At 42.0% G+C, this 14,467-nt stretch overlaps 1 protein-coding gene and 1 long non-coding RNA gene across 5 annotated transcripts in view; one reads left to right on the top strand and one right to left on the bottom strand.

The window, feature by feature from the left end:
• The window catches only part of LOC136179003 (uncharacterized), a 254,514-nt gene extending 254,298 nt beyond the window's left edge, over positions 1-216 (top strand). Inside the window, exon 2 of the long non-coding RNA XR_010666307.1 lies at positions 69-216. This is a non-coding gene — a long non-coding RNA (uncharacterized lncRNA). The remainder of the gene's footprint in view (positions 1-68) is intronic.
• The window catches only part of LOC110002145 (ATP-dependent 6-phosphofructokinase, platelet type), a 66,625-nt gene continuing 52,321 nt past the window's right edge, over positions 164-14,467 (bottom strand). For 2 of the 4 annotated variants that reach the window (XM_020657802.3, XM_020657800.3), the window contains exons 14-22: positions 12,917-12,987; positions 12,371-12,458; positions 9,929-10,081; positions 5,362-5,526; positions 4,421-4,482; positions 2,705-2,816; positions 2,320-2,419; positions 2,124-2,229; positions 164-1,033 (exon numbers count right to left, since the gene is read on the bottom strand). In XM_020657802.3, coding sequence (XP_020513458.1) covers positions 877-1,033; positions 2,124-2,229; positions 2,320-2,419; positions 2,705-2,816; positions 4,421-4,482; positions 5,362-5,526; positions 9,929-10,081; positions 12,371-12,458; positions 12,917-12,987 — 1,014 coding nt within the window. In that variant the 3' untranslated portion in view covers positions 164-876. Of the gene's footprint in view, positions 1,034-2,123; positions 2,230-2,319; positions 2,420-2,704; positions 2,817-4,420; positions 4,483-5,361; positions 5,527-7,343; positions 7,497-9,928; positions 10,082-12,370; positions 12,459-12,916; positions 12,988-14,467 lie in introns of all 4 variants that reach the window. The other 2 variants (XM_020657803.3, XM_020657801.3) reach the window with 1 other exon arrangement.

Genomic DNA, 14,467 nt, shown 5'->3' with positions numbered 1-14,467 from the left:
CACACACACACACACACACACACACACACACACACACAGAAAGCCCAGAGTGGATAGAAACAACAAAGGCAACACCACAACAACACACACTCATATACGCATGGTTAGCAGGTGAAAGGACACACACACACACACACACACACACACACACACACACACACACACACACACACACACACACACACACACACACACACACACACACACACACACACACACACACACACACACACACACACACACACACTGCCAGCTCGGCTTGTTAAATAACAATCAGGATAGTGGACGTTTTTAATTAGTTTTTTAAAGGTGTTAGACTGACAGCATGTGATTCTCCTCCCTGCTAATACTCTCTCTTTATAAGCAGCTTTAAGGGGGATTACATATATATATGAATGATGGGGCTCAAAGTGCTGTAGAAAATAATTTAAAATCACACGAGCTAGACTTGAAATGCGTCGTCAACCGAGTGCAAACGTTTGCTCGGCTAGCGTCAGACAAATGGAGATAAAGCTACGTTTTCAGGACTCAAACTTGCATACTTACATCACGAGGAGTGCTTAGATTAATATGTTGAAGTCTCTAATATCTTTGATAAGGGATCTATAAAATACTACATGAGCTGTGCTGGCTTGTTGAAACTACAGAAAGAGCTAAAGATCCCCTTCCAAACAGTTGCCATGACTTCTTCACCCTACAGTCTCACTCTTTAAAATCTCTTCAAATCTACCTTTAACTTTTATTTGCAGTCAATCAGCGGTCGATCAGTCATTGTGTGAGTAGCTGTCCCCGTTTTGTGAAGCTGTGTTCTCGTCGGGAGTCGTAAAGCTCTCTTCTTCCAGGTGGTAGTGCGGGGGGGGGGGGGGGGGGGGGGGTTCAGATGGTCGCGGAGGTCTTGCTCTCCTTGGGGCGGACCCGGGTCACGTGTTCCAGCTGCCCGGAGTCGGACACGTCATAGCTCGTCTTGTACTTGGCGAGGATTTTCATCAGAGGACGGAGCTTCAGCCACCACTGCTCCTTAGGGATCCTGTGCCTGAGGAGACAAAACGCAAGGACGGGGGGGTTAATAACTTTATTTATATTTAGAACCTTTGGAAACACGGGGTTACAAAATGCTTTGACTTACAAGCAAAATGCCACAACAACTCGTCAGCAGAACAACCCATACAACAAAACACCCAAACAACATATTTCACCCAACCATCACAGGACCAGATTTGGGTTGGTGAAAGGAACCCCAATCCCCCAGTTATTAAAAAAGGGATGAATCTAAAAATGTCCCTCTAGGCTCCCTTACAGTTCACGTAACAAAATGTGGAAATGGTTATCTTCTTATTGGAAGTACAGTTGATTTCTTGAAGGCCAGGAAGACGATATCATGATCAATATACAGAGCAAAGGTTCATGGGTTGATATGCAGCAAAATGTAGGCCAGAGTTAGCTTAGCATCAAGATTGGAACGAAAAGAGAAGATTCCTTTAAAGTCTTTATTTGTGATTTTTCACACTTAAATGTATAAATCAAGTCTATCCTCTGAAAATAACTCTGTGAGTCATGACTGTCTACAATGGGTGTAACACCCGAGTCCCACTGTCTGTGATGTTTTCAGAGTCCTATCTTCAGTTTGTTTACATCGCCAGGACGGCCGGCTGACTCCTCCCCTCGTGTATAAAAGTTGTTTAATTGAGGGACTAGAGAAAAGAAGAATAACATACTGTACTCACTGCTTAACTGTGTTTCTAGATCACGCTCATTTCAGGTAAATTTACATGCAGTGTGAAGATACCAGCATAATAAAGATCGCTAGCATTAGCATGCTAACACAACAATGCAGCGCGAGTTGTTTTGGTTTCATGCTGGTGCTCAAGGGCGACATCTGCTGGATCAAAACATCACATATAAAGCCTTTAAGAAAAATAAAACCATGACCGGATTCATAAAAATATATCTTTTTCCAAAACAGTTGTAGGGTCATAATTTCTAAACCCTAAAACAGGGTTTTGCTGCAAAACTGGAGAATAAGATGCAATTAGTTATCTCAATAATGAAAGTCATTTTTTAAACTTTTTTAACACTGAGGAGCTTTTTGCTGCTAAAAAGTTGAAGCAGAAAGTTTGTCTTACACAAAGTCGGTCTCGTCCCTGAGCTGAGAGACGGGCTGGAAGACGAGAGCTCTGCGACGCATCCCCAGCAGGCAGGCCGTGTCCTCCGAGTTAGCAAACACTCGACCTGCATCGAGAGAACAGCCTCAGCGAATCAGAAACCAGGAGTGGACATAATGTTTTCATCAGTAGTAGAAACTGAGCTTTTTTGTTTTACCTCCTTTGTAAGAGTCCTTGAGCGTCCTCGTGATCCACTGGATGGCTTTAGCTGCAACTTTAGTGCCAAAGTTTCTGTCGAATGGTGAAGGAGCTCCTCCCTGTGAAAAGAGAGAAACAGCACATTAAGAACAGAGCTCACAAAGATCGAAATATACATACAAGAGACAGGTATGTAATCATGTTTAACATCATCAAAAAGCATGTTTAAACGACACACAAAACTATTTTCAACCTCAAAAAAAGTGAGTGTATATTTTTAAACTTTCCTATGTTGCATTTTTAAGATAAAAGTAGCTGCAGAATAAAGTGTGTGTGTGTGTGTGTGTGTGTGTGTGTGTGTGTGTGTGTGTGTGTGTGTGTGTGTGTGTGTGCGTCCGTCCGACCTGCTGCATGTGACCCAGGATGTTCTTCCTGCAGTCAAACACTCCTCGTCCCTCCTCCGTGTACAGCTGGTAGATGAAGTCGGTGGTGAAGTTCTCGTTGCAGTTCTCATTTCTGGAACAGTCGCATTAAAAAGTACAACAGGTCGGTTAAACAAGTTGGTTCACTGCAAGAAAAAAAACTTTACCTAAGAGAAAATCTCCCAATTAATTAAAAGCTTGGAGCACCAACGATTACAATCGCATTAAACTCCACTGTGTTGAAGAGGAGACAGACATTCAACAGGCAGATATTCAAAAACCTCTCTAATGAGATTCATCTTTCTGACAATGTAAGATCATTTTATTTTATTACAAAACATCCATTAGTCTTCTCAAAGCTCCCAGACTCCATTTACACACACACACACACACACACACACACACACACACACACACACACACACACACACACACACACACACACACACACAACTCAATACAAGCAGCATTTGACCTGATGTTCTTTACAATGGAGTCTGCTGGCTTTGAAGAGAGAAATTAAAAAGGGCTGTTCCTGGTTTAAATCAAGTATCTCACTCTTAAAAAATATATTTTTTTAAAAATGCAGAGGCAGACGTGTAGTTGAAGTTGTCTAGACTAAGAACATTAACGATATATTAGCACCTGGAGTTGATGCACTTGGATGTGTCTTCGGGAAAGCCCGGTGTACACATCAAGATTGTATAAAATGTGTTGATGAATGTCGGCTCACGCTGTGGGACTGAATCGTTTAAGACGCACGACCAGGGCTCGCGATTTATGAGCTGACACACTACGACCTGATTGTCGGGGGACGACCTGAGAGCTCAACCTGTACGAGTTAAATCAGGACGGATCATTCACAATTATCTCGTACGCACGGCTCAAATACACACACCAACAAAAACACATCTCTCTCTCTCTCTCTGTCACACACAATCTGCATCCCCAATAAACACAAGCTAACCAGCGGCTACATCTTAACAAATATTCTGTCAGCCGGACGTCCGCAGATGTTTCCTGCCAATGTTTCTTTCATGCCTGCTGTTGTCATGGTGATTGTGGACGCTGTGTGTCAGTTTGTGAAGGGGTAAAGGCAGCGCAGTCGAGGGATTAGCTTGTGCAACTTGAAGTCATTTTGACCCCTGAATCTGTAGAAAAAGATTACCCTGGTTAAAAGAAAAAACACCAGAACTGCCCTTTAATGACACAACGCAAAGTGCACTTTGGTGCTCAAACACACCTTAAGAGCTGAAGTGCCACTGAGCCACAGCATCAGTCTCCTGTCCACTTTCCATGCACCACTGTACCTCCTGAGTGAGTCTCGTAATAATGAAAACGATGCAGGGTGCAAACCTCAGCACAGACACACAAAGTCACCTACACACCGTCCAGAAAACTACGTTTGTCCTATTTTCAGAGAAGTCCGTCCTGCTGGGACCGATTTCAGCGGCGTGATGCAGGTGCAGTGGACGAGAATAACCACAACAGATGACACGGGGGGAAGTCTGAGAGGGCGATCAGCTGACACAGATATCTTACAATCAATAGGTTTTAATCTTTGAACATTCATCCTTTAATTAAACATCGATTAAAAAGTAAAATGTTTTGACCCTCCTGATGTTGTATCTTCCCTCACTTCTACACACACGTGATGAACTGTGTGTGAGGTTTAATGTAATGCAGAGAAAGTCTCACCTGAGCACTAATCCTCTCTGGATGGACGTCTTCATCTTCTGCGTCAGATGCTCCACGTTGCCCTGAAATCACAGAGCAAAGCCTCACGTTCAAACCGGAGCAATCTGCAGCATGCAACCTGCTCGAGCAGCCGGTCCAGCCTCAGAGCACACACCTCAAGTCTCAGTGCAGGAGGATTGCAGGTTGGAATATGCACCAGCAGGGGGCGCCATATTTACTGTTTCTAGTCCCTAGAAACTCTTGGTGGTGGAGTTTGTTTCAATTTCTTATTCTTTAAATTATAATTACTGCAGAGAAAAAGACTCCTACCACTTCCAGATTTAAGACCCGTCTACAAAACCATTTTTAAAGAGATGATTGCGGGTAAAAAAAAGCCAAACATTTACTATCAGTTCTTTTTCTTTCTGCCATTTAAAAAAAAACAATATTTAAACTGTTTTTCTCAATCGCTTTGATCGCGTACTTCTGCAGCATCTCGCTGTAGTTACAGTGATGAAAAAGAACAACAAACACTACACCTTTACCTTTACCGAAGAATGGCAGCGAAAGAACACACTTTTCAAAATAAAAGCATTACAAAAGCAGTTTTGAAATGCAAAATTATGGAATTCTGAACATGAACAATAAAAGTAAAATTCAGGGTTTAATCGCCATTAAAAGTATTAATTGTTACACCTGTATATTTGTAATATTCAAAATAAAAACACTCAAATTAGTCCCTCAATGTGAATATTTTCTGAGGAAAATGTGAAGTCAAGCCGTAGTTTGTCTCATTTGACACGTACCCTGTTAGAGTCGTTAAAAAATGATAAAAAATTCAATCTTGTTGCAGAAGATCACGTTTGCTTTTCTATGTTATAAAGAGGCATTATTTTTTATTTCACAAGCAGCTCAACTCTCCTCATGGGGGCTTTAATCGATCAAAAAGTAACGCCTCTGACCTGCAGGTCCCGGATGTCGAACGGCTCCTCGTAGATGTAGACGGTGTCGGCTCCTGCAGCCAGACCGCCCACAGTGGCCAGGTACCCACAGTAACCCCCCATGGTCTCTATGATGAAGACGCGGCGCTTGGTGCCGCTGGCTGACTGCTTGATGCGATCGCATGTCTGAATCATTCACACACACACAGATTTAGTTATTCACAAGGAATGGTAGATTCTCTTTTTTTTATCAGAGGGAGGATGCAAACAATCACTCAAGTAGAGCTGAAATGATCGTCTCGTGTCTCGTTTATTTTATTAAAAAGAGAATTCTAATTAGACATGTAAAGTGTCAAACTGCTGCTTTGATTTATGGCTGTGCGAAATCTTAATGTGTAACGTTATTTGACGGCAACGATCATCTGCAGCTCGACTTCTGTGAATAACAAAAGACCACACGTGCAGCCATAGTTACCTTTTAAAGAGACGAGTCTGACCAGATACTCTGAGCATCAGCGGTGCACAGGTTAACTCAGGTCAACTACTTTAATTAAAACATCCGCTGTGTATGAAAAGTCTCATTTTGGGCTTTTAGTGAGTTTAAATGTAACACACAGCGACTCTCCTCGATGACATGATAAAGATCTAACTGCTCGTAAAGGTTGAACTTCAGGTTTAGTTTAACAAAGCTGAATCAGCATTTTTACTGATGCAAGAAAAGATAGAAACCGTGGCTAGTTTTAGCTTTTGTTTTTGTTGTGTGTCCTCTATTAAATATTCCCACAAAAGGCTATATTAGTATGTGTAGAAGTGCAATACATCCCTTAAAATGCTTTCCTTCATATCAAGGTGAGGCTTCCACATTGATATGTAATATTCTGAGTTGACCTGTGCACACTGTGTCTGTCTGTTCAGGTGATAGTTAAAGACATTAGGATAGTTCACTGTCACATTTCTTGATGGTATTGAAAGTGTTTGCATTATGCTGCTTGTTGTTTTTTTCTCTGTATGCAAACTTTAAATCATCTGGTGTGAACTAGAGCCCGACCGATTAATCGACCAGCCGATAATATCAAATCCAGTGACTAACGCTATCGGCTAATTATATTGCAGATATGCGTCGATATTACAAAATGTATTCACCAGTCAAATAGCATTTTATTTTACATTTATTGTGTTACACTCGCAGTTCTCTTTCACCAGCAGAGGGCGCTATATGGATCAGAACAAGCATCATCACTCTCCAGGGTGTCAAACGGTTATGAATGTAAATGTACAGTTTTTTTTCCAGTCGAGTGACCATCTTGTCTTCATTAAATATCTTTTCCACAAATGTTTGATAAGTGCATTTGAGGGATCAACACAATAAATTCTTATATGTATATATTTTTTTTAAGTCTACAGATCAAAGACAGATCTAATGAAGAAATCAGGAAATATGTCAGATTTTTTCACTCCCTAATATCGATATCGGACTACAAAATCTTATATCGGTCGGGCCCTAGTGTGAACAGTGCCAAAAGAAAAAACGTTTTAATCCTGACCTCGAGTAAAAAACACGTCACAGTTATGCATTATTCAAACATCAACATCATCAACAGCCACTGACATGCAAGTGCATCATGGTCTTTGTATTTCTGTGTTTTAAGGACAGCAGGAAAGAGTGTACTCACAGATTGTAGTTCTCTTTTCTCCTACAGCTTTTTTCCATTGACATTTCTGACATTGGTGTAATATTTCACATTGCTAAATAATAAGTAGGGCAGAGTGTGTGTTTTATGAAGGAACCATCGGCGGTCAAACAACGACCCGTCGAGTCTGTGTTTTAATATTTAATTGTCTCACACACATCGTAACTTCCCCCTCAGGGCTGGAGAATCGTTTCCCTTCGCCTCTGAATTTACAAATTAATTTTTCTATAGCTCTGAGGTGATTTCTCCCTGACATCACACGTTACACCTCTACTTGTGTTGTTTTTTTTCTGTTGTTACACCCCCCCTTACCTCCACGATGGCGTTGAGCGATGTGTCCGCTCCGATACTGAGGTCGGTGCCGGGCACATTGTTACTAATGGTGGCAGGCAGCATGCACATCGGGATGCAAAACTCCTCGTAGTCGGCCCGGGCCTCGTACAGCTGCAGCAGGGACTCAAAGGCCTGATGGTGTGGGCCGTAATATGATGTTAGAGCAGCAGGGGGCACACTGCATACCTGAGACTCTGTGAGTGTGTCTTTGTGTGTGTGTGTGTGTGAGTGTTTTTATCCGGCGGCTTCATGGTGCTCAGTGGCTCCTATGGCTTGTATCTTTATTTAAATTGGCAACTTAGATTCTGGTTTTAATGGATGCTGCAGAATCAGTGTTTAATTTCTGCACTATGCATTCATTTTTCATAAATAGTAAAGTGTTTGCTGCTATAAAAATCCATTCATATTTATCTTTAAAGGCAAAATACATCAGTCAAGTCGATGTTGTAAAGCTGAAAACAATATTTGAAGTGATTTAGGAATGGTGTCATCACACAATGAGTGCACGCTGACTCAAGCTTTATCAATGTGTAGGTATAACATTTTATGAAGTGAATGTATTATCTCAGGTTTGGGAGCAGGACTTCAATCACCTGACAAAGCTGAGTCCCTTACTGCACTCAACACACCTTATCTTCCCTTCCTCTCCTCCACTCACCCTCCTTCCTCGTCTCTTCCTATTCCTCTTGTTGGGAGTGCAAAAGGTCGCATTGCACTCAGGTGAAAACAGAGACTCAGATGATCTAACGGTCATGACAGGTGCAGGTGATCTGTCTGTTCACTGGGGGATCACATGAGGGACCCACAACACCTACACTGTTTTTCTTTGCTGTTTCCACTCACTATAGCTGCACCCCCCCCCCCTTTAAATGCAGATGCACCCTGGGCCGTAAACCCCTCAGTCTGAGTCTCCCTCTGCACAATTTTCTGAAAGGTGCCAAATTCCCCTCTAGTAAAGGGGGACATGAGGTTAAATGATACAAGTCAGGAGTCCTTTTGATTTCACTGAGGCTATGAAGATGCAGCTCTGAAACGTATGTGTGTGTGTGATCTGTAGTGTGTGTGCTGCTGGCTGGCTCTCTCCAGGTGACGGGGGCTTTGGCTTCCCATTGGCGGAGAGGAGATGGGATGGTGGGGGTGGGGGGGTGGGGGGGAGTGGGGTAGGGTTTGGGGGAGTTCACCCTGTCCGACATGTAACGGTGTTGACGCGACAAGATAAAGGTCGGGGGTTGAAACTCCAGAGGCTCTGAGCCATGTTCCCTTTTCTGTACAAGATACAAAGGAAAAGTTTGGATCTTCTTTTTTTAAAATCTGGCATGCGGAGAGAGACGGGCTGTCCAAAAACTCAAAACATTAACATGACTTCAATGTAGAAGCACAGCATGCAGACTTCCTCCAAATGTGCTGATTTCTTGTGCTGTGTTGAGGAGGTATAGCGGGTGAAGAGTCCCTGTTGCATTGAACCAGACCGCCATCCAGTCATGTGCTGTTTCCCAAACAAACACAGAGAGAGGGCCACGTGCCAAAAAAACATGCCACAACACGTCACTGCATGCCCCAAACACTTACCTGGGACCTCCGCTGACCAGCTCGCCTTCCAACAACAACAACAACCATAAACAAGGGTTCTGAGCTACAGGTGTCCTGATGCAGCGTGTGTGTGTGTGAGCGCACCTGTGCTGATACGATCTGTAGCTGCAACATCCAGCTCAGAAGAATAAGATTAAGTCTTTTTCTGTATTAGTATTATTTTTCTTAATTTAATTATCTTTTTTGTCTTCATGCCTTTTCTTTGGATTTTTATTTATTTATATTTTATTTCATGTTGTATGTATTCTTGTATGTTTAAAAAAAAGATATATATAAAAATGTGCCAGGATGAACAAAATTTGTGATGAAATATGACAACTTGTAATGTAGGAAAACAGCCTGCAATAAAGTAAAAAAAAGTATTTTTCTGTAGCTTTAACATTTACAACCATCTTGATGTGGTTTTGTTTGTGTGGAGGAAAGACGTTAAGCCTATTGAGGTCAATGGAAATCTTACTTCTAGGTTGTTGACAGTCGAGCCGTCTGTGTTTACACAGAAAATGTTACAGCCTGCTGACACTTCACAGCACCGGCTCTTGAACTTTTTTTTCTGTTATGTAACAATGAAAGAGCCTCTTATTCAGTCACTGTTCTTCCAACCATTTAAAACATAAAAATAGAGAAATCAGTGCATGTACTCGTACATAAATAGCCCCTCTTACCCTCCCTTTCTGACCCATATCACAGTCGTTTTACAAACCCGATCAACAGGCTGTTTTACTGAAAGATAAAGTTTGAAGAAACAGGCACAAATGTATTTCTAATTTTAAAAGTTTATGTTTTTTACCTTTAAACTTAAGAGATAAATCTTGTTTTGTGAGCATATGACACCTGCTGTTTGTTATCATTCTTGACTCCCCTCGTCTGATGGTTAATGTGAGGGATGCGAGCTGCCCGTCAGCGAAGCCCCGATCTCTGCCCCATGTGTGTCTCATGTCTGAACACTCTCTCTCTACCCGAGGCCACACACTTACATCAGTAATGGCGTTCAGAGCGGTGTCTGAGCCAATGCTGAGGTCTGAACCGGGTATATTGTTGGAGACGGTGGCGGGGACCATGACCATGGGCACGCAGAGCTCGCTATATTTGTCCCGCGCCGAAGAGAGTTCCAGTAATCCCACGTAGGCCTGCAGCGGTGAGAGCCAGCGACTTATTGGTTTGTTGTTGTTGAGGAGGTGCAGACAAAAGGAGGGATGAGGTGTGGGAGGAAAGAGAGGGAGGCCTAACGTGTTTTTAGGGTTAATGATGGCGGGAGGGATATGGAACTTTAAAATAGAATGAATGTAAGGAAGGACTTCACCTCTGTGTCCGTCTTTCTTATGGCCAGCAGGGGGCGACTCCACTGGATGCATAAATTAGTCTGATTGCAAAGACGTCCATGACACTTGTCCTTACAACTAAGTTTGATTTTCAACCTCAGAAAAACATCTGTTCAACAGGAAGTTACTGTCAGGATGGAGACAGGAAATGGGTTTCCCTCCATTGTTCCTAATACGGTCACTTTCATAAATCTACAGTTTGTAAATCTTCATAAAGCGTATTGCTAATCATGACAAAATGTTTTTAGACACATTTCTGCATGTTGTCTTGCAGATGACGTCTTTACAGCTCGATGTTTTAAAGCTGATTTGATTTTCTTGGGAAACATGGGGGCGGGGCCTTGAAGTGGGAGGGGCCTTGATGTGGGAGGGGCCTTGAGGTGGGAGGGACCTTGAGGTGGGAGGGGCCTTGATGTGGGAGGGACCTTGATGTGGGAGGGGCCTTGAGGTGAGAGGGGCCTTGATGTGGGAGGGGCCTTGAGGTGGGAGGGACCTTTATGTGGGAGGGGCCTTTATGTGGGAGGGGCCTTGAGGTGGGAGGGGCCTTGAGGTGGGAGGGGCCTTGAGGTGGGAGGGTAATGTTGCTGATGTATGGATTTTTAAGAGTTTAACGCAGAATGAAGATCAGACACTTCGATGGCGTGTGTGAGGGACAATGGAGGAGGCGTGAGAGGAATGTACGTTGCGGAGAAGCCAAGAGGAGAGAGCCAGACCGATCATGACGGATAGTAACAGACACTTACAGTACAGGAAGTAGATGTTATAGCTCCACACACACACATGATAAACAGACGGGGAAGGAGGGGGGACATACTCTGTTCATACTCTGGCCAAGCTGACAAAGTCAAAATCACTGTAATGTGGTGATTCTAGATCTCGTTTGATTTGAATCGCAATTTATTTAAAGGTCCAACATGTAAGATATCTCCTGAGGTAACTGATAAAGGTATCTTACTCTATGATCAGACATTAAGGAAACATGCTATGTTGAAGTGCTGGCTTCTCTGACAACAATGCAGCAGCCAGTATGTCCTCCTTCTAACTTTAGATTCTGCTCCTGAATGCTCTGGATTTGTCTGGATCAGAGAAGGTAGACGCTTTTAAGGCACCCCCCCACACGGCCGTTTTGGACACCCCTCGGTTTGTCAGATATGAGAGCAGTTATCAGGTCAACAGGTGTTGCAGCGATGGAAGAGGTCAAGAGAAGTGGTTCAGATAGAAGTGATTGTACCCGACCTAAAAAGCCTCTGCATGTTTCTAATAAGCTCCACGAGCAGAAACGTGCTCAAACTAGGATCAATATTGGAGATGCTTTTGAAAAATGGAGAGAGGTTAGAACACAGAAAGGTTTACAGACCCATGCAGAGCTGGATAAACACTGAAGCTTCAGTGTCCACCACATGGTGACCTGTGTGAGCATCAGCTCTAGAGAGGAGGGGGGGGGACAGCTCTCTACAATGTTTTAAATTTGGACTGCAGTACCCATTTTAAACACTAGGGTCAGAGTTACATACTGCTCCTTTAAATTAATTCTGACTGTTTTATTTTTTTAAAACTTCTTTTGATTCCTTTTATTACACTTTTACAGGACATTGTCTTGAATATCTAGTTTACTGTATTACTTAACGTAGTTCGGTCGAGGCTATTTCACTGAACATAATCTCATCTTTTTACTTTTTTTTAAAAACCAGCACACAGTTTGGCTTTGCAGCTCGGCCATGGAGTGAAACAATATCTGGACAGACAAGGAGAGAGCCTACAGCATTTCAATGTGTCTTGTTTTTGATAAATACACAAATACAGTTAATCAGATGTGAAGGCATGTTTGAAATGTACTGAAGGAGAACTTGGTGAATATGAAATGTGAAAATGACAAAGTGCTTGATAATGATGGATCGCAGATATAACAAGACTTAATGTTGAACATTTACGATTATAATTAGCTTTAGAAACAACAAAAATATCTATGAAGAAGAAGAACATATACAAGCAAAATGTGTTTATCAAGCTTATCTTTCTTTCTAACTGACAACACGTATCATTTATGTGATCTAGTTCAAGTTAAGATCGTTAAATAAATAGGGCAGAGTAACGTACCTCAAATCCTCCGATGACGAGCAGGGCGTTGATGTTATGGATCCTAATTTGCTCTGCTATCTTTTCCAGATGTTTCCCTGGAAGAGTTCTGGTAGAAAGAGAGAATAATGGGACAACATGTAACTGAACTCCTGTGAAGTTTGTTTTTGTTTTCTGTTACCACAAGAGATCTCAAGAAGACATGAAAGAAAGTTAAAAAAATAATTATAATTGATTCATGGTTAATTTAACCCTAAATTGGCTCCTCTCTTTTGTTGATGATTTATTAACAAGCAGAGTTATACAGTATGTATTTATACACAAGTGCATAGCATGGTATTTTATTTGTGGATTTCTTACTCTAGTTATTGAAAACATACTCTTCATTTGACTTCATTTGGTAGTTCTCATTAACGGTAACAATCGTGCCTGACCTGAATTCAAAGCACCCACAGTGCCCCCAGTGGAGAGGGGTGTCATTACAACAGGAAAAAAAAATCAATCTCAGGATTTCCCTGAATCGATTTTGAAATCGATATTTTTAACCAGCCCTGGATCCCTACATACCTTTTGGTCCCCAGCAGGGAGCCTCCTTGGCCGGTCCATCCACCGACATCTCCCCATTTGATCTCCTTAATCTGAGTTTAAAAAGAAAACAGAGAGAGATGTCCATACATTTTCATTTTCATTCCTTTTTGTGTGAACATTTAGAAACCCTCATTGTCTTGTTTTTGTTGATTTTTGGGAAACAACTCACAGATCAACAGACCTATGTGTGTATGGGGCTCGGGTTCGGTGTCCTATCATCTTAAGCTTAAAGACTAATCATGCTTGTTATAGTTCTGTTGGTGTTCTCGTGTAGCTATATTAAACCAGCAGCTCTTAAGGACAGCGTCCTTCTTTGTGTTTAATCCCTCACAAAGACAACAGTTTTTATCGCTTTCATCGGCTCACAGCTGCTCCCTGCACAGATAAAAATGTGTGTGTGTGATTGCAGAAAAGTGTAAATGCAATCCAAAGGGTATGGCCAAGACAAAGAGTGTGTGTGTGTGTGTGTGTGTGTGTGTGTGTGTGTGTGTGTGTAAACATGGCTGCTTCCAGAGTGGAGTAATTGGCTTTCAGTAAATCCTGCAGCACTGTTTATCTGGACACACTTAAGTCTTATCACTGTAAGCATGCAGCAGAGAGAGAGGATGACTGCACGGCCACTTCCTGCTCCCCGCTGTAGGTTGGACTAGTCACCATGACCTCTAAGGAATGTCCCAACTCTGATTGTTTACTTTTAATAATGAGCGCTGGCAGTTATACATTTATACTTCCATTCATGCCCTGAGAGTGGATCTTGTTCCTGGATCACTGAGGAATGCAGGAGTTAAGTCACATGTTCAGACATGTTATAAAAAGTCACAGTGACGTGCAGATTGAGGAAAAGACCTGACCTATCACGTTTCAAGAAACTGTATGTTTACTCATCAGCAAGTCACGTTCAGGTGAATTCGATTGTGCACACACTTGACTAAAGCAAGAAGCGGGAGCTGCACTGGACTCAGCATGTCTGTTTATTTAGTTGGAATAAATGTATCTTTCACCTGCCGTCTCACAAATCCAAAGATCAAAACTGTGCAGACTGTTTTTTCTTTTTACAGATTTTATCATTGAAATGTTAATGTATGTAAAGGTGTTGTAATTTGTTGCAAAAGCCCAAATATTGTAAAAATTCATGCAATTGATTGATTGTTTGACAATAGTTGAGTCACAAAAAATTAATCCTGAACAAATCTGATAGTTATACATGTTAAAAGTTAAGAAGAAAATTAAATATGTTCTCTTGTGCAGCTTTAAACTTGAAGGATTTACTGCTTTTGTCTGTCTAAAATACGTATCTGCTTTTTGTTCAGACTGCAGGCATGCCAGATTGATTTCAGGAAAAGTGTCCACACTGTTTGTTTTGCAGGTGATGACACTGGGTTTGTGTGTCCAGGCGTTATAAAAACCTATCTGCATGGCTTGCTGTGATAAAGATGTAGGGTCAGTTACTAAATATGCTGGTGACGAGCCCTCCAAAAACTGCACTGAGTCCACTAAAAACTATCTTGATCACGGTGGATATGCCATTCA

The sequence above is a fragment of the Labrus bergylta genome, chromosome 4 (genome assembly GCF_963930695.1).
Source record: "Labrus bergylta chromosome 4, fLabBer1.1, whole genome shotgun sequence".
Lineage (NCBI taxonomy): Eukaryota > Metazoa > Chordata > Actinopteri > Labriformes > Labridae > Labrus > Labrus bergylta.
Note: the sequence above shows the minus strand (reverse complement) of the source record. Positions and strands in the feature narration are given on the sequence as shown.